The sequence below is a fragment of the Nannospalax galili genome, unplaced genomic scaffold, assembly GCF_000622305.1.
Source record: "Nannospalax galili isolate Female #2095 unplaced genomic scaffold, S.galili_v1.0 scaffold290, whole genome shotgun sequence".
Classification (NCBI taxonomy): Eukaryota; Metazoa; Chordata; class Mammalia; order Rodentia; family Spalacidae; genus Nannospalax; species Nannospalax galili.
The window spans coordinates 1,259,595-1,284,115 of record NW_008331486.1 but is presented as its reverse complement, the minus strand read 5'-3'; the positions used below and the strand labels follow the sequence as shown (position 1 = coordinate 1,284,115).

Genomic DNA, 24,521 nt, shown 5'->3' with positions numbered 1-24,521 from the left:
TGCAGGAAATTGTGTGCATTTGACCCGATTTCTCATTTCCTACTTGTGAACGGTCAGACAGCCTACCCTGGAGTTTCTGACAGGAAAAAAGGGGTCTCTGGAGGCCCCTATCACCCCAGGGAGCCCCCCCCCATGTCTGAGAGGCTGGAAACTTACTGCTGCTTATGGGTCCCTGAGGCCTGAGCCCCTGGCATATAGCCCTCCCCAGGGCTCTATCTTGGAGTTGTCCTCAGATGCTGGGGAGCTGAATCTCACCTGAGTCACAAGGCCCTCCTGGGCATTCTGATTTTCAGCACAGGCTCCAGTTCCACTTCCTCCATCCTAGCAAACTCCAGACCCCACCCAGGACTTGGAACCACACACATCACCACCCCCAGTGGGCCAGAGGGGTGACAAGGTACAAGGCAGCCTGGAAAGCAGTGCACACCTGCCTTGCTGGGGGACTTGTGGCAGGCACTGTACACCATAGTCTGATCCCTTGTTGGATGGAATTTACAGACCCAAGGATGAACTTTGTATGTGCATTCGATAAAATCTTCTTGGGGAGAAGGCTGTGGTCCTGAATCCTTCAAGGAGCTCTGCAGGGGGAAGCCTGAGTAGGTACTCTGCCATCTTCACTACCGTCCTGCAGAAGAGGCCAGATGGTAAACACCAGATCTCCACACTCCCAGCCTGTGCCCACTTGGAACTCTGAGACAGCTTGCCTCCTCCTTCCCAAGGAGGGCACTGGGGTGAGCTGATAACAGGCTCACACAGCCCTGCTGGGACCATAGAGCAAGGCTTCAGGAGAGAAAAAGTTCCAGGGAGCATCTGGGACGTCACCTCTACCCCCAGAGCTCAGCAAGGGCAGAGCTTCAGCCCAAGTGGGTTTGGAGAGGAGATCTGTGCCAGTCAGCCACACTGCTGTTACCAAAGAGAAATTGGAATGTCTTGTTGGAGTTCCACAGAAAACACCTTAGGAGTTGGCAACTAGAACAGTTTGCCAGGGAACTGGTTTCATCTCCTTTTCCTAAGGGTCACCAAGACAGCTGGGCAATGTGGTACCACCTCCTACTGGATAAGGGCCAAGCAGGCCTCTTAGCTCAGTGTTCAGGGTCTTCCATCAAAGCCTCTGCTGAACCCCCAGTGCCAAGTCTCTGCCTTCTAGAAGTGATGAAACCCAGTGGGAGCCAGAGACAATCAACATCCAGCTTCCACGTGTGAAGAGTGACCTGGGCATTGGCACATGGAACCCCCAGTTGCTGCCCTGGCCTGGGAAACAAGGATGACCAACCACAGGGACTCTGAAAAGCTCCAAGGGAGGCCAGGTCCTCAGACAGATGCCCTCTGGGGTCAAGATCAGTGTGCTGAGTATCCACAGGGCTGGAGTCTGCCTCTGCAGCCTGAGCACCAATTTGGAGGCTGCCCGATGTCCATTGAAGAGTGTTTAGCAAACAATTGGGACCTTCCTTGGCGTGCTTCCTCTGAATCAGCAGCCAACACTGGAGAACCAGATGATGGAGAATTTTCAGGGGGTGTAAAGAGGGGAGGATTGCACCTCCATCTTTCTGCCCCTCTGGCCTCCTTGCCTGGGCCTTCAGCTCTGGCCAGGTGAGACACTATCCAACACCTGAAAGGGCAGACAGACCAGAGTTTAACAGCTTCTGGAGTTCTCTGCCTGTTTCAGTCCATTGAATCCTCAGAAGAGCCCTGTGAGGGAGGCAGAAGGGCTGCTGTATTCCTGCAAACACCCACAGCAACATGAGAGCCCAGGGAGCCATTCCTTGGTTCCTGCAGGCTTGCCCTGCAGATGCAGGGGGACTGGCCCAGTCATATCTGACTGTGCAGTCAGATCTGCCCAAAAGGGTTTTTGTTCTGGGAGCCAAGAGCCCTTCTCCCCTCTGTCCCAGCTGTTTCCAGGATCGGGAACTGTCCTTGGAGGTGGGACAAATGCCAGAACCAAAATCTAGCCGCTTGGGCAAGCTCTGGCCTGTTCTCTGGACTTGGGATGCCCTATCTCAAAGGTGTTCAGGTTCTCTCCAGCCGTGGAGCAGTCCTTCCCCTGTAGGATCATCTACCCCTCCTATAGTCATGGAGACACATAGCAAAAGAGACAGGCACACCTACAAGTCCTGTCACTAGAATTTACAGACCAACACTCTCCATGCACATTCTTTGTCTCTGTCTCTGTCTCTCTGTGTCCGTCTCTCTCTCACACAACACATATACATACATGCACGCACTCACACACATCTGTCACGTGTGCCTCCTGTATACAGCCCGGCAGGTCACAAAGGTTCTATAACCTCACAGCACCCTCTGCTTCCCTGAGTTGCCCCTCTTTTCCTGAGTCCATGGTGAGTGAGGCAAGGGCTGCCAGTCATGGGGGCATATCCAGTGGACATCCCAACTCTGGAAATGGTCTCCTTGGGTCTTATGTAGAGGTCCTTTAGGACCCTGGGGACATGGCACCAGCAGCCAGGCAGCCTAGATAAGTCTCTCCTCCGGTGGCACCTTGAGGACACTGTCCATCTCCAGCCGGGCCCCAGCAACCTCCTGCTGACTTGGACTATAAGTGCCCTCAGACTGGCGGCGTTTTCTGGCAGCAAGGATCCCTGAGAGGAGGCCCAGGAGAAGGAGGAGGAGGCAGGCACAGGCTGCAGGTATAGCCACCTCCAGCAGTGGGAATGGCAATGGCAGGGGCAGGCCTTTCTGCAAGAGATGGGAGACAAGAGAACTCAGAAAAGCAGGCTTCCTGGGAGTTGGTGAGAGCGGTGGCCCCTGGGGTGCATAGGTCAGAGCCAGGGAGCCACCTGCTTAAGCCAGTGCAAGGTGAGTGTTCCACAGCCAAGGGGCTCTGGAAGGACAGACAAACAGATATTCCTGGAGTACCTAGGACAGGGTATGGGGAAGGGCACTTCACAGGATCCTACAACTGTCAGCTAAAGCAGGAACAGAAGCTGGGATAAGCTGAGCCTCAATGACAAGGACAGCAGTCACCACGGCCAGTCTATGGGGCCTGCTCTGCTAGCTTGTCCCTGGGAGACTTGGACCTGGCTTTATGGGTGAGGGCAGCAAATCACCCCATCTCCAGTCACAGACTCTCATGATGCCCCCATCAAAGATTCTACATGCTCGGAGCTCTTAAGTCCTAGAATCAGAATCCCAGCAGTCCAGAGCCCGAGTCTCCCACTCTGATCATTCCCTATATCTTGAGGCTTCTCAGCTCACTGTCACTTGGGTCCTCAACCCCAGCACTCAGCTCTGTAGAACAGGGTCCCAAAGTTCACACATGCCCCCTCCCCAGGACTTCTGGAGGAGCTATAATGTCATTTCCTTCCCCTGGCCTGGGAAGATAATGGGTGGGTGGGAGGGGAAGCCATAGCTGTAAAAGTTCAACTTAAAAGCAACCTTTCCCCCAAAGCAGAGGGATTCCTGGTTTATGACTGGCCTGCCAGAAACCTGCAGAGATCAAGGCCAGACTGTCCTTCTAGAACTCCACATAAGCATCCACTGTGGGCTCACCGCCTCTCCAGAACTCCAGTGTTGGCCCCTCTTTCACACCTGTCAGCTGAGCCTCCCTGGGGTCAGGGACACCTACAGTGAGTGACCAAGACTACTGTGGGTAGAATCTGGGCTCTGGAACCCAAGGAGATTATAGGCTCTGAGATCCTGTGGGACCAGAATCCAGTCCTAGAGTGAACTTGGGAGACCCCATCTGTCCTCACTGACATCCCCTGAACACCAAGGGGGAAGACCCAAACTGTGCCTCATGGATAGTGGGGTCCCCAAGCTCTCCCTAGAGTGAAAACACTTCCTGCATGGGGTCTGAGAAGGGACCCCAGTCTCCTTTAAGTAAAGTTCATCTAGGCTCAAGTCCATGAGGGCTGGACCATTCCTTCCAGAACCCTCTTGCTAAGGCCTAAGTAGGCCTGTGGCTGCCAGCCCACCCCTGGATATCACTTACCACCACTTCACACAACTGGCCAGAGAATCCTGTACTGCAAGCACATACGAATGTGCCACTGGCTGCCAGAAGGCAAGTGCCCCCATTCAAGCAGGGGTTGGCTTCACAGGGCAGGATAGGGCTCTGACACCTGGAAAAGACAGAGGCTGAAAAAGCTAAGTCCTCCCAACTTATGGCTGTCTTCTGTTCCCCTAGCTGCTCAACCACTGTTCTTGCCTGGCTGGACCCTACCAGGTGGCCAGAGCTAAAGGTGATTTCAACCTGTCCCTCCCCTCAGACTCAGTGTTCATGACTGAGACAGGCTCCCACTCCGATGAGAATGAGGAGGGGACAGCAGGGCAGGGATGTGGACTGCCCCACCTGGAAGCCCAGAAGCTATACTTTGGCCATGTCCCCTGTGGTCCTGAGAACTGAAGGGCTTTAAGAAACTAAGTGGTCCTAGGCTGGGCATGGTGGCACTCGCCTTTAATCCCAGCACTTGGGAGGCAGAAACAGGTGGATCTCTGTGAGTTCAAGGCCAGCCTAGTCTACATAGTTTGCAAGCACATACGAATGTGCCACTGGCTGCCAGAAGGCAAGTGCCCCCATTCAAGCAGGGGTTGGCTTCACAGGGCAGGATAGGGCTCTGACACCTGGAAAAGACAGAGGCTGAAAAAGCTAAGTCCTCCCAACTTATGGCTGTCTTCTGTTCCCCTAGCTGCTCAACCACTGTTCTTGCCTGGCTGGACCCTACCAGGTGGCCAGAGCTAAAGGTGATTTCAACCTGTCCCTCCCCTCAGACTCAGTGTTCATGACTGAGACAGGCTCCCACTCCGATGAGAATGAGGAGGGGACAGCAGGGCAGGGATGTGGACTGCCCCACCTGGAAGCCCAGAAGCTATACTTTGGCCATGTCCCCTGTGGTCCTGAGAACTGAAGGGCTTTAAGAAACTAAGTGGTCCTAGGCTGGGCATGGTGGCACTCGCCTTTAATCCCAGCACTTGGGAGGCAGAAACAGGTGGATCTCTGTGAGTTCAAGGCCAGCCTAGTCTACATAGTTCCAGGCCAGCTGGGGCTACAGGGAGACCCTGTCTCAAAAAATAAAATAAAAGAAACTGAGTGGACAACTGGTGTCCAGCTGGTATCAGCATAACAGAGGGTGTTCTTGGAAGTCCCAGTGCTGGGCCATCTGGTGCTGACACAATGAAGGATGAGACAGGGAGGATCCCAGTTCCCCTGTCCTGGCTGGGGACCCAGGGGCCATCATGCCCAACACTCTAGTTCACCTCCCAGGCCCCTGGCCCCCAAACCCACCTGGGGCCAGCAAGGCCATCCTGACAGCTGCAGTTGGTACCCGGGGTTCCACTTTCACAAGGGCTGCCACTGAGGCATGTAGAGTTGAGGCCGCATTCCTCAGGCAGGACAGGCAACCTGCAGAGAAAATGCAAGGCTGGAGGTGGGGTGCTGGGAGCTGGCCACACCTGCCCTGCCCAGTAATGTAAGCTACCTGGTGTCTCCTCTGGGGAATGTAGGCCCACCTCCTACAGAGCTCCCCATGGTGGAAAGGAAGGGACACAGGGCTTGTCACTCTGCTCTCCTCACTCCCAGAGCAGGCAGGAACCCAGGCCTTTAATAAAAGGTGAAATTAAAGGACTCGGCAGCACAGGGTAAAGCAGTTCCTAAACTTGCAGGGTGAGAGGAGCCAGACTAGGGCTAGACATAAGGAAATGGGGAGAGGTGGGAGGGGGTGAGCAAGGGGAGCTCCAGAGACTGACCCCCTCACTCTTCCTCCCCAACTAGGGTTATGCACAGGGGGTCTACATCACTGAGGGCAGCTCCCTGCCCTTCCGAGTCACACATCCCAAGCCACAATGTGATTCTGACATTCGAATTGAGTTGTGTTTTAATCTGTATTTTTCTTTAAATGCTTTGAACTGAACTGTGATCCTTGTTTCCCAAATGAGGCTATGAAGGCTCAAAGAAGGCTGGGAACTCATCTGTCTACTTATCCTACCCCTGGTAAACCACCTCTGCCCCACCGCCCCAGGAGGTTCCCTGCCATCCTGCACCTGCAGCGTGGGCCCGAGAAGCCCGGCGGACAGCGGCACTCGAAGAGGCCGTCGGGGCGCGCATGGCAGCGGCCGCGGCCACAGGGCGACGAGCGACACGGGTCTGCGCGGGCCTCACAGCGCGGTCCCTCCCAGGCGGGGCCGCAGGCGCAGGCGAAGGTGTCAAACAGGTCACGGCAGGCGCCTCCGTGCAGACAGGGTGAGGGCGTGCACACTGGCGCACCGCGGCAGCCCAGGCGCGGGGCCGGAGACCCTGGCCAGACTGCGAAGTGCTCGCGGGCTCCGGGGATGGCGCCGGGCCGCGCCCGCGCCAAGGGCAACGGGAGGCCGCCGAGCGCCACGCGGCCCAGGCAGCCTGTGAAGTTCTCAGCTACCTTCACTCGCGCGGCGCCCGGGCCTTTCAGGAAGCCCAGGTCGCCCGCCAGGCCGCGCAGCGCCACGGGTGTCACCGCGCCGTCCAGCCACAGCAGCCAGCGCGAGTCCACGGCCTCGGGGCGCTCCCGGGCCAGGCGCACGCGGTGCCAGGCGCCGTCGGCCACGCGCGGCCCCGGCACGGGCAGCACGGAGCCGGCCACGCCCACCGCCAGCGAGCCGTTGTGCACAGCCAGCCAGATGCCCACGTGGGCGCCCGCCGTGGCGCGCAGGAGCCCGGCCTCCGGGTCCCGGGTGCGGAAGGCCAAGGAGAGACCGCTGAGCGGGAGCCCAGAGGACAAGTTGTGGCCGCTGAACACGGAAGGCGGGCCCTCGCGGAACGTGGTCTCGGCCACACCTGCGGAGAAAGGAAGAGGGGCTGGGAAATGGTCTGCCAGCCTCCTCCATACCGCCACCCCGGGTGCGCAGATGGTAAGGTCCACCACTGGTGACCAGAGCACCCACTCGACTGTCACCTAATCGCAGAAACTGCAGCCTCCCCACCACTTCATCTATTCCACCCCACGTGCATTCTCCACCTTGGGGGATTCGGCTCCAGGGCAATCCTGAGGAGACCACACTAGCCCCCTACTCACAAAAGGCCTAATCTCAATAGTAATAATCCTGGAAAAATCCAGGAGGCTGCTTCCCTCTTCGTTAAAGGAGGCTTACCCCACTGCAGCCAGGCGTCTTTAAAACCCTCTGTGAGGCAACATAGCTCAGTTGGTAGAGTGTGCTTGCCTAGCACATTATGAGGCCCTGGGTTCTGTCCCTGGTACCGAAATGAGAGGTTGAAGTAGGAGGATCAGAAGCTCAAAATCATCTTTAGATGCTTAGTGAGTTCAAAGCCAGCCTGAGCTGGTTGAGACTCCTTGGACTCGGCTGCCTGGCCTGGGTTTCAAATATCCTGCCAATTTCTCAACCCATCTCCTGCTGCACCCTGCTATATTTGCGTTTCAGTTGTCCTTAAGGACCTCAGGACCTTCACACATGCCACTTCTCCTTCCTGAATGTTCTTCTGCAGCCAGTTGCCCTAGAAACTCCAGCACAAGCCTCCCTCCCAAAGCCTCTGTCCCTCAGAATATAATGGCATATGGCACCAAGATAAGGCTGTTGGCATTCCTGGTCCACAGTCCAGAATCCCATAAACCCTAAGGAATCTAACCAGCTTGAGTGTCCTGCATGCAGCACCCAAGACACACACTCACAAACAAAGCCGTCTGGGACCTCCTCACAGGTGGCAGGCGGGAGGCAAGGCAGGCTGGGACACCACAGCTGCTGGGCACAGGTGGGCCCTGTGAAGTTGTCAGGACAGGTACAGTGGAAGTCATTCCAGGTGACATGGCAAGTCCCACCATTGAAACAGGGATCAGGCTGTGGAAGAGTCAGGGCACCAGAGCACCACCATTGAGCATTCATGAAAGCAGACCCAAGACCTCCTCACCACAGAGTGGTGAACTCGCCAACACACATTCCAGATTAGGAACTAGGCCCAGAGAGGCAGAGCCACTAGCCTGAGTGGCTCAGCCAATAAAGAGGTTAGCTCAGTTTACACTAGGCCCCTCCAACTAGAGCTCTGCTCATGAGCCCACGGGTCTCTTTCCCTCAAGCAGCAACTGCAGGATGGCTGAAGCCCGCCCTCTGTCTAGGTCAAGGGGTCACCTCAGACTGGGACCAGAGAAGCATAGGACCACTGGAGGGAAAGGGCAGCTGGGCAGGGAGGAGATGGGTGCCGTCCTGCTCTGCTACTCTAGTAGCAGGACTGTGAGCAAGTCACTTGGCTTTGAGCCTCAGTTTACCCCATGTCACAGCCCAAATCCTGGCTGAGTACCCTCTCCTAGACACTTACATTACACATGTCCTCAGAAACACAGCCTTGAGTGAGGTTAAAGGACTGATGGGCATCCAGTTCACTGGGCCAGCTTGAGTTGTCCACCGGCCAAGAAAAGAAGGGGAGGTGGAGGCCATTGAGTCGTAGGTCCTGGAGACAGCCTCGGAAGGGCCCACCCCAAGGCTGGGTGTCAGCAGGGTGGAGCCTCCCACCCACATACAGCTGCTGCCCCAGGTCCTGCAGCTGGTCTGGACTAAAGCTGAGCATCACCAGGTGGCTGAGCCCATCATCCCAGCGCCCAGGGAGAACCACAGCAGGATGGCCCAATGCCTCAGCCCGGATCTGGCCCTCACTCAGAGACACGGTTAGACCAGTGGCTGAATCGTTGGCAAACTGGAACAGCAGGCCAGCAGGCTCTCGGGTGCGAAGGAAAAAGGACACAGTGAGGTTGGGGCCTGGCAGCTGCCGGAGCAAGAAGGAGGCTGAGCTCATGGTGCCATTCAAGCCAAAGGTAGCGGTGGGAAACTCTGCAGGGAGAGAGTGCTAGGATGAGGCTGGCAGGCTCCAGAGCCTGGCATTAGTGCTGTCTCCCCGCCTGCTGATCCCTCACCATCAGTGCATGTGGGCCCGTGGTAAGGTCGAGGGCAGTCACAATGGAAGTGAGTCCACAGGTCCACGCAGGCACCTCCATGGGCACAGGGCAGAGGCTGGCATGGCTCCCTGCGCTCACAGCCCAGGAGCACATTCCCACTGAGTTCCTCAGGCAGCAGAAGGCGCCCTTCCACATGTACATCCTGGAAGCAGCCTGCGAAGGCCTGGCCGCCCAGATGGATGGAGCAGAGCCCAGGAGGCCCAGAGGCCACCAAGACTGTGGGACCTGTGGCCACAGAACCAGAGGCCACACATAGCTGGCCAGGGCAGCCCTCATGCCAGAGACGCAGCTCCAGGGTCTCTAGGTGAAGTACCACCTCCACCTTGTGCCAGTGGCCGTCATTTAAGGCTAAGTCTGGCAGTCTGAGGACAAATACGGTGGTACTGTGCCTCCAGAGTGTGGCTTGGAGCGTGGCCCCCAAAAGTACCAGCTCCAAGCTGGTTTGGGTGTCATTGAGAGTGGCCAGGACCCCTGCGAGTACCGTTGTTCGGAACCTCATTGTCAGGCCCAGGGGACCACCAGTTGACACCGATGCCCACACAGGGTTCCCAGCCACAATTGAGAAAGTGGTGTTCTGATCACAGAAAGGCCCATGGGTCCCAGGTGGGCAGTGACAGGCATAACTGTGAACCCCAGACTGGAAGGTGGGGATACAGGTGGCAGCCAGTGGACAGGTGTGGCCCTGGCAACCAGTGAGCTGCACAGAACAGTCATGGCCACCCCAGGCCTCAGGGCACTGGCAGATATAGCCTGCAACAGTGTCACCACAGGTTCCACCATGCAGGCAGGGCTCCGACCAGCATTCGTCCACTTCTTCCTGACATGTCAGACCTAAAGGGGAGACCAGCCAAGGCTCAGTAAGCTGGGGCCAAAGCCATAATCTCCCACCCAGAATTTGTATGCCTCTTTGAGATACTGATCGGCCTCAGTACCTACCCACCAAGCTAATCCCAAAGGCTTTCTCTGGATCCCCTGAGATTCACTGTAGACCAGAACCCAAGATACCTCCTTCCCTTGCCATGTCTGGTGAGTCTCTGTGCCCTATAGGTTTGACTCCCTGAGCATTCTCTGTCTCCCCCTCTTCTCCCACCTCTGCCTCCTCCCTCACTTGTATGAAGAGTGAAGATGAAAGAGTGAGGGTGGATGATACATCTGGGGCACAATGAGCAGGCCCCAGGGCCCACCACTCAGTCCCTCTGCCCTAGGATCCCCACACTGCTGGGGAAGATGCCACCCAATTCTCCCCTCCAGGATCAAAAGGCCAACCCCAGTTTGGCCAGCACTTCCACAATACAAGCTAAGACAGCCCTGCCCTTGACAACTCAGCTGGAGAGAGACCCAGACCCAGAGGAGCCACCAGCACTCAGAGCCAGGACCAATCAGCCCACTTGCCTACAGCCTCCTCCTGACCACCAGTCACCTGTTCCAACCTCCCCTTGCCAGACACCCCCATCTTCCTACCTGCTAGGAGCCACAGACCCCCCAGGAAAGGGCCCAGAACCCACAGTCCCATCGTCCTTCACAAACACACCAAGACTAGGGAGCCGAGAGCCCCCTGCCTGGCCTGCCTGCCTCCATCTGAACCAGCTCAGGAATTCCAGACTGACCTCTCCCACTTGCCCAGTGCTGCCTCAAGGGAGGCTGGGCATGGAGCCCAGCCTCACAGCCAGGGTCTCTCCTCCTGGGCCCTGATCTCAGATGTCTGCCCTCCCTTTCACCCATCAATGGTGCTCAACTCGAAGGAGCTGGGCTCCCGCCCACACTATATATGACACCCCTCTCCAAGCCTCTATTGCCACATCTAGGAGATGAGGATGGCAACTTTTACCTCATAGGCCTGTGGAGGAGTGGGCCACTGGGGCAGGACTGGGAAAAGGGGACTCAACCAACAGGAGCAGTGGATGGGCATGAGTTACCCTGGGTGGGGGTGTTGATCCCCAATTCTTTGAGTAGTGAGGGTAGGAGAGAGGGTCTGGATCGCCAGCCCCTTCCCTAAGTGAGGGAGCTTGTGTCCAGGAATCTGCAGGGAGAGGAGCCGGTGCTGAGCAGGAATGCTGGCATGTGGAGGAGTGCCACCAGCATTCCAGTGGGGGCAGGGACTCTAGGGAAGGGGAAGGTGTGTACAGTTTCTGGGTTCATGGGTGGCCATGTGTCTGCAGGAAGAGAACTTTCGCACCACAGCTGCTGTCAGCAGACACAGTTCTCCAGAGGTAAAGCTTGTCCTTCAGAGGGTCTGCACCTGTACCCAGGGCAGCCTCTCTATTCTGTCCTGGCTGAGGCTCTGTCCCTCTTTTTTTTTGGTCTTTTAGTCCCAGCTGGCCTGGAACTCACTATGTAGACCAAGCTGGTCTTGAACTCACAGAGATCCACCTGCCTCTGCTTCCCAAGTGTTGGGACTAAAGGCGAGCGCCACCACGCCTGGCTGGCTCTGTCCCTCTTTAATGGCAAAGTCCAGGTCTCAGCTTCCCCGCCAGCACTCTGCTGGTTCTCCCAGTAAGGTCAGCCCACCCATGGACTAAGCCACCAGGCATCTATCCCTGACCCCCAACTCTGACTCTTGTCCAGGCTCCTCTCTCAGGCCAGTCCCTAGACTTTCAGGCTGGTTTCCCTCTTATGTGCTCCATAGACACAGTATTCATAGGGTAAAGTCATCACGACCAGGGCAGGTGATCCCCTGGCAGGCTTGGCTTAGCCCACTCAGTATGTCCATCCTCACTATGCTCAAACTGACCAGCCCTTCCTCCTTCCACTTCCAAAGCTGGAGTCCTAGGTCAGCAATTCCCAGCTGTCATCTGTGCCACCGCACCTACCTCCAGTTTCATCAATCCACACTTCAGCCAGAAAGGACCTAACCACCCAACCCTGTCTCCATGCCCACCCCACCCCACCTGGGCACCTGTGTAGCCATCCGGGCAGTGGCACTGGAAGCCATTGGGCAGGTCCTGGCAGCTGCCTCCGTTGAGGCATGGCTGTGAGGCACATTCGTCCACATCCACACTGCAGTCGTCCCCTGTAAGAGGCTCAGCTGTGGCTGCCGCCTGCACCCTTAGAGCCAGACCAGAACCAAAAGGGCCCATTTTACAACTAGGGAGACTGAGGCCCAGAGAAGGAGAGCCGGAGAGAGGGGGAGAGAGGGAGAGAGAGGGAGGGATGGGGGGAGGAAGGGAAAGGAGAGAGAGAGAGAGAGAAAGAGACTGACTGACTGACTGACTGACTGACTGACTGACTGACTGACTGACTGACTCAGGCAGAATGCTACCTGGCGGGCCAGGCTTGGGCCAGGCTGGCTCCGTCCTTGGGGTTCTATACCCATGCTGAGTGCTTTCCCAGCAGGCGACTCACCCGCAAAGCCTGGAGCGCAGCTGCACAGGAAGCCCGCAGCGTGGCTGAAGCTGAAAGCTCCAGGGAAGGTGGCCTGGGCGCCCCCATACAAGGCTGGGTCGGAGCGCTGCAGGCACCTGCCCCTGTTATGGCAGGGGTCCACCGCACACTCGTCCTCATCCACCTCGCACAGCTCTCCACTGAAGCCTGGGGATGCACCCAGAGACCCCAGATCACACGAAGTCCACAGGCAGCTCCCCTCCATGACCCTTAGCCAACCCAGAGCCGGACAGGGACCTGAGCTCAGAATGTGCTTGTTGACCGAGGACAACAGGGGCTAAGAATGGCCCGGCGGCCTGCAGGGCCGACTGCCAATTGCTCGGAATACTATATTCTGAGCCCTTTGCGTGTGCCAGACCCAGGCCAGGTGCTAGACCATCCTCACGCCATGACTCTCCTCACTGCAACCCGAGGAGAGTGTTGTATCAGCCTATTTTGAGATCGGGAAACTGAGACTCAAACAGGTTGCAGTTACAAGCAGGTCCCAGAAGGCCCAGACAGCGCACGGGATTGCTCAAGGCTTCACATTCGCCCCAAAGGCCCCCCAACCCCGCCGCCGCAGCTAGCGGCCCGGAGCGCGCAAGTGCGCACGCACCTGGCCAGCAGAGACAGCGGAAGCTCCCGAGGCCGTCGAGGCAGGACGCGTTGTGCGCACAGGGCGCGGATGCACACTCCAGCACCTCCTGCTCGCAGCGCGCACCCTCGTAGCCCGTGTCCCCGCAGTCGCACCGGAACCTGCGGTGGGCGCAGAGGAAGCTGATCTTGCGCCTGCCCCGCAGCTCTGCGTCCTGCGGCCAGTGCATCCCGACCCCCGACCCCCTCACTCACCCGTTGACCAGGTCGTGGCACACGCCCCCGTGAGCGCACGGCTGGCTCTGGCACTCGTCCACGTCCAGCTGGCAGCTGGCGCCCGCATAGCCCGGCGCGCACAAGCATCGGTAGGAGCCCACGCCGTCCAGGCACGAGCCTCCGTGCAGGCAAGGCGCCGACGCGCACTCGTCAACCTCGGCCTCGCAGGTCACACCTGAACCGGGGCAAGAAACGTGCGGATCCGGGAGATGTACGCCCAGAGGGGTGATAGGAGCCCAGTTAGCAACCCTTGTCGGCTCCAGTTACTAGGAGCCGCCTGCGGGTAGAAATAAGAGAACCGTCCCTACCCAGGCAGACCTCACAACCTCTAGGCCAAGGAAGGGCTGGTGTTTAATCATGATGAGCTCCACCAGGGAGAGAACTGGATCCTATGAGAGCTCCAGCCAGCAGCTGCTCTGGGGAGTGGGGCCGGGAAAGGCTTCTGAAGGAAGCACTTTTTGAAGGATTGGGACAGGGCAGGTGGATTGCAGTTAGTGGCACCCCTCTTGAGGAAGGGCCATAATGCCCTGGAAGGGAGGTTTGAGAAGGAACAGAAACAAGGGTAAGTGAAGAAAGTAAGAGATATGGGTGCATCAGGGACCAGCCAGGCCAGACTTTGGCTCTCCCAAAACTTGGCAGTTGAGGCTGGAGAGATGGCTAAACTGCATCCTGCTCTTCCAGAGGACCCAAATTTGGTTCCCAGTACCCACTCACAATTGCATGGAACCCTAGCCCCTGGGGATCAGTCGCCCTTTTCTAGCCACCTCAGGCACCCACACAGAAGTAAAAATGAATCTTTTTATTTTTATTTATTTATTTTTTTATTTTAAAGTGGTTGTCATCTGTGGTAGTTAATCTTGTGGTCAGCTTGATTAGATTTGTAATCACCTAGGAGACACACCTCTGGGAGTGTCTGTGAGGAAGTTTCCAGAGGGGTTTAACTGATGAGGGAAGACCCACCCTGAATGTGGATAGTAGCATATTAGGGACTGGGGTCCTGGACTGAATTAAAAGGGGGAAAACAAAAAGGAGAAAGCAAGTGGGGCACCAGCATTCACCTGTGTCTGCTTCCTGACTGAGGACACAAATGTGACCAGTTGCCTCATGCTCGTCATCCATGCCATGATGGACCGTGATGGACAGTATCCCCCCCATGAGCCAAAATACAGCCTTCCTTAAGTTGCTTCTTGTCAGGCACTCACAGCCATGAGACAAGGCACTAACAGCAGCTCAGTGGGGTGGCCCTGCCTGTATCTCAAAAGCCTCACTAGTGGCTTGGAGGAGGGTGTAAGGAAGGGACCCCAACAGAAGAGAAGTGCTGCATATACCCCCGACAGGACACACTGGAGTAGGCTCACCAGCTTCTGTACTGTCTTGGCTTTAAAACTGGAAGTCACTGATTCCACCCAGGAATCCCCTTGGCTCTGGGAAAACCATGACTACACATTGGCCCTCCCCAGCAGTGGAAGCCAAGAGAGATAGAGAATCTCAAGGTGTAGAGATTTATGAGTCTTGGAGTCTTGTGTCAGTGTACTGATTTCTGTGGCCCTGATGCTGCCTCCTATGTGGGTTTGGTGATGGGGGCCAGGGAGCAGCTGACTCCAGCTGGAGCCCTCCCGACTTCCCGGCCCAGCAATCATGCCTCAGGGCTCCTCCTTCCCATGACCCTCCAGCCCCACTACCCCCCTCTGTGCCAGGGAGAGCCAGGGCCAGGCTGCCTGGAATTCCAACTCCCCCACCCTGTTGAATGGAAAAAGGAAAGAAATGAGTCACAAAAAGCTGCCTGCTCACTTCACACTCACCAGAAAGTTACCAGAATCCTGCACATCCGGTGCTCACATACCTGCTGTCCCTCACACACAGATGCTCCCCACAGAAGCATTCACAGAGCCCACATGTGCGCAGATACAGGTAGGTGTACAGAGGCCCCCTTACAGCTGTCTTACAGGCCTCAAACCAGAGCATACAAAGACTGCTGGAACCTGCAGTAAGTGTGCAGACGCTGAGGCATATGAAGGAGGGGAATGATGAAGGACCAGTGTCTCCATTTACTCTCACCAGGATGCCTTCTCATCCCTCTACGTCCTTCCTGGAATTCTGTTTCCAGTCTGTACCATTTGCCCTGAGGGGACTTCTAATTGCCCACAGTTTGAACACATAGTCTGAATTCAAGGTTGATAGGGAACCACCCAGTGTCTGTGCTGCAGACTCCAGATTACCTAGGTTGAACATCCCTTGAAGATCTATCACTAGCTGTGCTCTCCCTCCAGACCTCAGGTGGCTCCAGAAGGCAGCTCCAGGAGCACAAAGCAACTGGGATGGGGCAATCTCTGGAGAAGGGAGCCATGTGGATCCATGCCAGCCACGGTTCTGAGCACCTGTGTCTACATTATTCCACTCCAGGCAGCAGGGATGTCTGGGGACACATCCCCATCACAAACAAAATTGGATCTAGGTGTGTCTTTATGTTATAACACAGGATTCCTAGAGGACAGGGCTCTGAATTACATCCTGAGCCATACCACAGTGTCTTATCTAGAGCTCATCAGGTGAATCACACAGGGTCTACATGCCCTGCCAAGGATGCCTGAGGGTTGCTCCCTGCCTCCCACCTAAGCCAAACTCAGCTCTGTGGCAGGGACAAAAGCTGTATTTGTCAAGTGCCTGATATGTGTCAGGCCCCACACCAGCACTCAAAATGTATGCTCTAGCCTCAACTTGCCAGGTTAGCCTGAGAAACGCCAGTTTGGCAGCCAATCCAAGAATGGGTACTGAAGCCACCAGCCTGTGTGGGACATCTCCAGACTACAGCCACAACCCAATGGGGATTTTCGTACTGTGAATAGCTGACAGGCTCCAACGTTCAGACCTCTAAGGATGGCCAGCATTTTACCTTCATAGCCCAGAGTGCAGTGGCACTCGAATTGATCAGCCAGGTTGCGGCAGGTGGCCCCGTGGTGGCAGGGCCGGGATGCACACTCATCGATGTCCAGCTCACATCGAGGGCCCTGGAAGCCAGGCACACAGTAGCAGCGGAAGCCATTAGGATCAGGGCCCTGGGGCACACACAGTGCGCCATGGTGACATGGCTGGGTGGCACAGCCCCCAAGCTCTGTGGGCTTACAGGTATAGCCACCACTTTCTGTAGCCTGGCACTTACTCCCCAGAGCACATGGGTCTGAGGCACAGGCACTTGGAGTCACCGAAGGAACCAGCCCTGTGGAAAGAGGAAACAACTGGGCAATATGGACAGAAGCTGCATAATGCGCCCCTCTCCCACCCATAGTCCAGCCATAAACCTAAGAGGAACACAGGTCTGTCCATGATCAGGAGCATGCATGGACACCTAGGGCATCTGCAAGCCAGTCATAATATGTAGCAGATGTCTACACCTGGAACGGAGGCCGGTTTTATTTATTTATTTGTGTTTATTTCTATTTTTGAGATGGACTCTCCTGTAGCTCAAGCTGACCTGGAACTTTCTATGTATCCAAGAGTGACCTTAAACTTCTGATGGTCCTATGCCTATCTTCTGAGTGCTGAGATCACAGGCATATGCCACTACTCTCATTTTGGGTGCTGGGGATCAAACCCAGGGTTTTGCTAGTGCTAAGCAAGCATTCTATCGAGTAAGCTACATCCTGAGCCCCTGAGGCAGGTTTTAGTTCATCTTCAGAGCAGAGATACAGGTTGGAATATCTGACTTCCCTGTGACAGGCTTATAGAACAGACACTACCAGATCTGCTTTCCAGTCACCTCCCTAGGAGGCAAGGACTGTCCTGTGTCCACTTTATAAGCGAACAGTAGAGCTCAAGAAAGTAAGGACTTGCTGAGATCACACAGCAAGTTTGCATGGTGTAGGCGTCATCACTGGCTTGTTCCTGCTGCACCAAGAAGGGGCTTCTCCGTGCCTTCCGTTCTGCAGCCTGTGTCCCCTCAGTGCCAGGCTAAAGTGGGATGGAGGGGACAGCTTCTACCCCTCAAACCCCTGCTGGGGGTCTGGTAACTCCATCCCTGACTGAAACCTGAGATGTCTAACTTCAGCCTCTGAGAAAGGATGGGCAACTTCAAAGGCAAGGCCTGGGCTCAGCCTTTCACCCCCACCTAGTCTGCTCCTGTCATCCTGCCTGCTGGCCTGGGAACTCCTAGAGGATCCCTGGCACTCATTTCATACTCAACCAGCTGTAGTCACCCCGGGACAGAGCAGGTATAGTGACCTGTTTATTAGGTACCTGACTCCACACCTAGAAACCGAGTCCAGGTGACTTCCCCTTATCCCAGCCTGAGATCCTTGTTACTAACAGGCCTGAGGTCAAACCCTACCTCAGAAAACTACAAGCTGTGATACCTTGGGCAAGTCACTTCTACTGAGCCTCCACTTCCCTGTGGGCTACAGAAGAATTCAAAGCCCCAGGTGCTGGAGACAAATGTGGGGGAGGGGAGCCTGAAGCAGGAGCTCCTCCACCCTCCTCACCACCCCCACCCCCAACCTGGAGTTCCAGGACATACTTTCAAGTTGTCATCCAGACACTAACCAGGCCTGAGCAGTGAACAGCACCATCCCCTCCCCCACTCCATGAAGACCCCCAGATAAGGCTGGTAGCCTTTCAGGCGTCATGCACATTCCATGGGGCAGGGCGTCTGCTGACCAGATCTCCAGGCTCCTCAGCAGTCCAAGCAGGATGGAGGACAACAAGCTACCGGGACAGTGGACCCAGGAACTGCCCAATGCCACTGCAAGTGCCCAGGACTGCTGATGGCTCATCCTTCCACAATGAGGCCTAGCACCAACCAAGGCCTGGCAGGAGACAGGGTACCAGAGTCTGAGACACCTTCTGGCCAAAGGGACTCTCTGCCCACAGCTCTTCTCCCTGCTTAGGCACCCATTTCCAGCTCTCTGCCAGGCCTGGACATGTCAGGTAGGACAGAAGGCACCTGGACTGCTCTTCTGAGGACCTTGGGGTTAGTGAGTGACTTCCCGCTGGTACTGTAACTGAGCAGCTCTGCACAGGTGCCCCAGGATAGATGCCCTGTGGGGATAAGCAGATAGTCTGATGGAGGGGGTGGGAAGATGGTCTGAGGGTGTGTGGGAGCAGTGGAGGGAGCTCCTTCAGGAAAAGGCACAGTTGGGAGCATCAGACAGATCCAGGCTGTATCTGGGGTATGAACAGTGACCTTCTGGAGTGCTGTGAGGAGCCTCCAAGATGATGTGTGTGAAACCCTGGCACTCCATGAGCCCTCTTTGAGGGACAGTGGCCACAATGGTCTGGGACCCCTGACCCAAAAGGCTCAGGAGAAATAGTCCTAACTCCTCATATGGCGTATAGTGGACCTGACTACTGGGCTCCGGGCCAACAGCCCACATTTCAATCCCATCAGGACACAACCTCTCATCTCTGTGGCTCAAGGACCCCTTCACCCCAACTGGAGCTAACTGGGAGCCCTCCAGTTTTAGTCACCAGGCTGGAGGACAGCACCTGGGAAAGCAGGCATCTCACCTCTGGAGTCCTCCCAGAACCCAGTAGTTATAGATAGGAATTACTGCAAGGCCAAGCCAGCCGCACTGGATGTCTCCAGAGGAGCCAGGCAGCAAGGAACAAGAGGCTTCAAGCCTGCTTCACTCCTGCCTACATGTAAGCCCTTCATTCGCGGCCTAGGTACCTATGACGTGGGGAGTTTTTATCTGCCTTTTTTGCAACTCAGAAACCGGCCACTTCCACAACCACTGCACCCCAGGGTTTCAGAGCCACCCACAGCCAGAGAATGCAGATCAGGGGCCCACAGATTCAGAACCCTGGAGCAACGGCCAGTGCACCTGTAAAATATCGGTTCCCTGGAGAAGGCTTCCCACCTTGAGGGGTGGGAACTAGGGTGACCCCAGTTTTTCGGCAGTGAGCCCAGGAGGCCCGGGGGGGGGGGCAGGGAGGGGCCAGCCCCAGGGCCTGGCTGCAGGGGCGGAGCCTGTCGCCAGGGCGACGAGGGGCCTGTGCTTATCTTTACAAATCCCTCCTGACCTCTCAGGCTGCCTGGGCTGACCTGGCAGAGGAGAGATTAACAGACACAGGACCCTGGCCCTCCCCTTAGACCTGCTTCCAGCCCCGCCCTGAGGAGGGCAGGGGCGACCGATGCAGTCACCACGTGCACACTGGGGCCCAACATCTGTTGCCACCTTGGTCTATTTGGTTCGTTAGAAAAGGGACACTGTTAAGAGAACTACTACAAAAAATAAATTAATTAGTTAAATAAATAATCAATAAATAAATAAGAAAATGAACTGTTTTTCCAACATCAAGAGGCTAAAAAAATCGCAAATGTAGATGCATGTGAAACTGTACTCCCAAGCACTGTCACCCTAGTAGGTCCCTCAGCCCATCTCTTCCACCAGAAGCGTCTCTAGAGGTCTGGGGACTGGCGTGTGACTCAATGGTAGAATGCTTGTCTAGCATGTGCAAAAGGCCCTGGATTGCATCCCCAGCACTGGGGTGGCACAGGGTCGGGGGACAACAGCCTGGCAGAGCAGCAGACTTCCCTGTCTACCTTGAGCCCAGCACCTAGCATCCCACTATGCCAGGCCTTACCTGGCTTAAGAATTTCTCTACCTGAGCTAATAAACAGCTGAATTCACTTACTTTCTCTGGGCCCCAGAGAATACAACACAGTAGGGGTCGCTGACTCTCAGTACCCACACAGTCTCATCAGGAAAAGGCCAAAATATTCTAGAAGGCAGCAAAGTTTGGAACATTCTTTTTCAAAGATCTTTACTCCTGAGGTTAAAAGACATAATTTGGTGACACTAATAGCAACAGATGTCCCCGGTGGAGCATCTCAGTGCCCAGCACTTGTTTCTAGTCCCTGGTCTCACCAGAGTCTCACCAGAGTGCAGGAAGACAAGCAGGGTTGGTTCACATCGGCCACCTGGACTGGCTACTGCAAGACCAATTCCCCAGTAACTATTCATATGCTTCCATCTAAAATTTCCCTGAAGGCTGGTGAAGTGGCCCCGGTAAAGGTGTTTGCCACACAGGCTTGCTAACCCCAGAAACCCACGTAAAAGTGGAAGGAGAGAACTGACTCCACACTGGGCTATGGTACTCATGTACAGGCAGGAGTGCGCAAGTCAGTGCACACATACATATAATAACAATAATAATCCAAAATTTTCCGGGGCTGGAGAAATGGCTCGGTGATTAAGAGCACCGGCTGCACTTACAGAGGACCCAGGTTCAGTTCCCAACACCCACATGGCAGCTAACAACTATCTGTAACTCCAGTTCCAGTGGATTCGAAGCCCTCCCTCTTCTAGACTGTGGATATTGAACACGCAGGTGTACTTACATACATGCAGGCTAAATACTCATACACATAAAATAAATAATTTTTAAAAATTTTTTTCCCTTGAAATTGGGGTCCTGTGTCATCATTGACATCATAGTCCATGGAGCAATGGCTCCCATTTTACAGAGGAACAAAGACGATGTGACCACCTAGAGAATCTCCTGCTGTGACATCCTAGTCCCGGCCACACACTGCTCTGTGACCCTGGATGAGTTGTTGACCCTCTCTGGGCTTCATTTACCTGTTCTGTAAACAAAGACATACAGAGCCGCCTCAGGGTGCTGGGAGGATTAAACCAAATCCACATAGTGGCTAGTGTGATTCACTCATCAGCAAACCTTTACTGGAAGCAAGCACCCAGTAACCAGTAGACCCTACACTGGTAGCAAGTATGTGGCTTCCACCCTTCCCTGATTCTCTCTGCAGACCTCACCCCTCAGGTTGGAGAAGGAGTGAAGTTTGGGGAGGACTGGCTGCCCTTTGTGCACTGTGCTCTCTGTTCTAAGGGGAAGGGGGTGAGAACAACCCGACGTGTCCCTTTGTACTCCAAGATGCTTCATCCTCTCCATGACAACCGGTGGGCCTCTGCTGCAGAGTGGCTGGGATGGAGGGGCCCAGCTCAGGGCCTGGCAGGGGTGGGCAGCAGGGCTTGTACCAGAGCCTCCAGAACCCCCACATCCTCTGGGATAAAAATGAGCTTTTTAGTCCCTGGCAGCTTCCCTCCCTCAGTCATTCCTTGGGTACTGGTGCTTGCAGTATCCCCACTCCAGCTTTTGGGGATTCTTGGGATGGGCTCCATGCATAGAGATGTGTCGAGGGAATGGCAGTCCCTCAGCCCAGTGGGGCTGTGGGGGCATGTAAATGTTATGGTGTTCTCTTCTGCACACCTCTGATATGCTGTATCTGCCAAGGCTCACGGCTGGTATACATGTATATCTGAATATAAACACAGGTCAACGCAGGTCCGTTGCTGTGTACACATTGGTGTGTGCAGGCATGTGTGACATGCATGGAGATGCATGGCAGGTTCATCAGTGAGTTCACAGGGGTGGATCAGCATGTGCTTGTGAACACCTTTTCTGTTTCAGTGTGTGCCCTAGTCCAGGCCACACAGCTGTGCAGGTGTCACAGGCATTACTGTGGGGCAGGGACAGACCCCAGGTGCACAGGCCAGGTCATGCCCTCATTGTGTGGACAGTAGAAAGTAGCCTGGTCTTCCCTCAGTCTTCAATTGCCTCAGGCACCCAGCTTCTACGTCCCCACCCTCCCTGAGCTTTAGTCTCCTCCCTACAAAATGGAGTCCTCACTGTCCCTCAGGTCCTCCTCCTTCCCACATCCCCAGAAGGAAGAGGAATAAAGGTTCTGTGGACAGGCATAGGGAAGGCCACAGGTGAGATCAGAGGACTCAGAGGGGCTCACCAGTCATAGGGGAGCCCAGGCTCTCCCTGCAGCCCTCCAGCAGGTGGTGTACTGGCAGCTTAGCCCATGTAGCTATAGTGACCAAAACAAAGCATCCTTCAAACCCCACAGTTGGAATTCCAGGCTCAGTGCTCACTTGGATGAAACCAAAAGGCTGTTGGCCGTCTGGGCTGGCTTCAGGGAGCCCTTTCAGCCTGGTTGGGGAACACCAGGGACAGGCTGCAGGGGATACACACATGATCTCAAATCCCAGCCACTCCAGGGACCCTAGCCTCAATCCAAGTGCAGACAAGGGGCCCATAGAAGGGAGGGGTGTAGGTAAGCATCCCACTTCTCTGGGTCTCTTTCCCTTCCTCCATCACAATCCACTCTGCTGGGGTCCCCCAGACTCCCCTGTGTTGCCAGGAAAGGTAAGTTCAACATGCTGAACAGCTTACACCCAGCTCCCCTGGGACACAGCTCTCTACACTTAGTGCCCTAAGACATAACTCCCACAGGCTGACTCCCAGACAGCTTACCCACTTTACACACCACCTGCATCCCAACTCAGCACATGACTCCAGCAGACTGCAGTGTCACCATGCTCCCTGAAACTTCCCAGACTCACTCCCATCCAGGACTCATCCAGCCCCACACCCTTTCCCTATGGGACATCCCATCCCAGGATTCTCAGATTTTCCTAAGAAGCACATCACACAACACCACACCACACCACACTACACCACAACACCAGGTCCCCCAGATTAGCTCCCACCCATCCTTCACCCCTAACTCCCCCAATCCACTTGCAAAGCCCCCTTAACATGAAGCTGCCAGAGCACACCAAGATCTCCATGTGAGTTCCAGAACACACCAACCCAAGGTCCCCATGTGTTCTGGGGGCCGGGATACCACTCCCTCTAGCTTGGCGGGCACTCAGACCAGGCCCAGCCACACTCACCAGCCAGGAGGGTGAGGGCTGGAGACCAGGGCAGCAGTAGTAGCAGCAGCAGCAGCAGCAGCAACAGGAGGCCTGGTCTGGAGCCCCAGGTCACAGGCCCCGCCAGCGCCATGGCAGCCCTCTCTGCCCGCCTGTGGGAACTGGCCGCTTGGCTGGCTCCGCGCCCCCTCGTCCCTCCAACCAGCACTAATGCGGTGGACAGAGGCCCGGCCCCTCCTCCGGCCCTCCCTCCCCGCCCCGCCTCCTGCTGTTTCCCGGCGGGCAAGATCTTAAGGGAGGGTCTGACCCACCCTCTCTCACCAGACAGCAGCCCCTTCCTAGGCCCCAGCCCCAGAGCAGCCTGACCCTGGGTCTCAGTGCACAGCCCTCCCTCCCTGTGGCCCACCCCCTAGGAAAGATTTCTCACCTTCCTACCAGGTGAGACGGGTCTCCACCTTTCCCAAGCGCTCAGAGATACCCCCCACCCCCAGCTGCAGGACCCTGTTTTTCCCCCCCAGTCCCTGTCTCTCCCAGTGAGTTCCCTTACCTGCTCCTAATCCACCTGAGCTAACACAGCCCCTCCCCCTCCTCCCGCCAGGGTTCCTGACTGCCCCACCTTCAAGCCTCAAGTCCCCACCGCTTCCTCAGTCCTACCCTGCAACACAGCTCCCATCCTTATCCCTGGGGTTATAATCAAGTTACCCGGCCCTGGGCCACGTGGCCCCCTGCCTGCTTCCACCTTTCCCACACCCTCACTAGCCAAATGGATCCTTTTCTGCCCCCCCCCCCCGCCCAAGTCCTTCTCTTTGTCTAACTTTATAGTCACAAGCTGCACTGTTTGCTTGCTCCAGTCGCCCCCTCAAAAGGGAAGCTACGGAGGAGTTCCTCTAGGAGACCTGGAGCCAGGACACCCCCACCCAACCCCCCCGGATCTCAAAGACCCTGCCACATAGAGCTGCATCCCTCTTCGTGGGGGCAGGGCCTCCTTGCTGAAGGGTCTTTCCTGAAGTGAGCCAGCCCAGTCAGTAGTGGTGGATTCTGCCATTGTCTCTGAGCTCTGTCTTGTCTGGCAAGGCAGCTACTGGGGCTCTGGGCTGTACTCCTGGGGAGGGGAAGGTGAGGCAGGGAGATGGGTATCCCAGGGCATGAGTGACCAGTAGTCACGCTGAGTCTCTAACCCAGATGACTGACAGTGCTCCTGGGTCCCCAGAGACGGAACTGAAGTTCCCCAGTCGGTCCCCACGCAGCAACCTTCTCTCCAGGCTTGGAGGTCTGCTTTGGTCTCTGGAACCTCGGTCCCCACTCATCTTTAATTCCCCAGTTCTCACCAGACCAGGGACTTCTCTAGCCCAGCCCTGGAGAAGTCGTGCTACACTCGAGGAGGAAAGAAACACAGTCCCCACGGCTAAACAGACCCGCGCCCGAGCTCAGCTATAATGACCCGGGGATGCCTTTCTTCTCTGAGCCTGTCTGCTCATCTGTAAAATGGGGTAACAGCTCCGGCCTCGGGAGACTTTACAGAGCAGCTGTGCGAGTTCTCTTTGTTCCAGGGATCTGGGCACCTCCTAAGAGTACTAAGAGGATTACGGTCTCCCACAGTCTCCACCCACCCACCCGCGGTACCCGAAGGCTCTGAAAAGGAGCTCAGGGGTCCTGGAAACGCTGCTGGCTCCTCGGAGCCCCGCCCCCGGTGCAGGCCCTGAAGCCGCTACGCGCCACCTAGTGGCTA

The 24,521-nt window shown here is 56.1% G+C and overlaps 1 protein-coding gene across 1 annotated transcript; it reads right to left on the bottom strand.

The window, feature by feature from the left end:
• Positions 1–100: 100 nt before the first annotated feature.
• Positions 101–22,925, bottom strand: Crb2 (crumbs cell polarity complex component 2). Its single transcript, XM_008824511.3, has 13 exons — positions 22,814–22,925; positions 16,012–16,335; positions 13,098–13,293; positions 12,865–13,004; positions 12,231–12,416; positions 11,785–11,898; positions 8,847–9,719; positions 8,255–8,763; positions 7,614–7,779; positions 5,995–6,763; positions 5,240–5,356; positions 3,947–4,076; positions 101–2,691 (listed from the first exon to the last, which is right to left on the bottom strand). The coding sequence occupies exons 1-13, from the start codon at positions 22,923–22,925 to the stop codon at positions 2,467–2,469; spliced, it is 3,861 nt and encodes a 1,286-aa protein (XP_008822733.1). The 3' UTR covers positions 101–2,466.
• Between the last annotated feature and the right edge of the window lie 1,596 nt (positions 22,926–24,521).

What these genes read in the sequence shown, in the direction of transcription:
- Crb2 (XM_008824511.3), bottom strand. Translation starts at nt 22,925, where the DNA reads ATGGCGCTGGCGGGGCCTGTGACCTGGGGCTCCAGACCAGGCCTCCTG. An exon ending in AGCCCTCACCCTCCTGGCTG is followed by an intron (nt 16,336 to 22,813) that starts GTGAGTGTGGCT and finishes CTCTTTCCACAG; the next exon opens with GGCTGGTTCCTTCGGTGACT. An exon ending in CTGCGCTCCAGGCTTTGCGG is followed by an intron (nt 11,899 to 12,230) that starts GTGAGTCGCCTG and finishes AGCCTCTTACAG; the next exon opens with GGGACGACTGCAGTGTGGAT.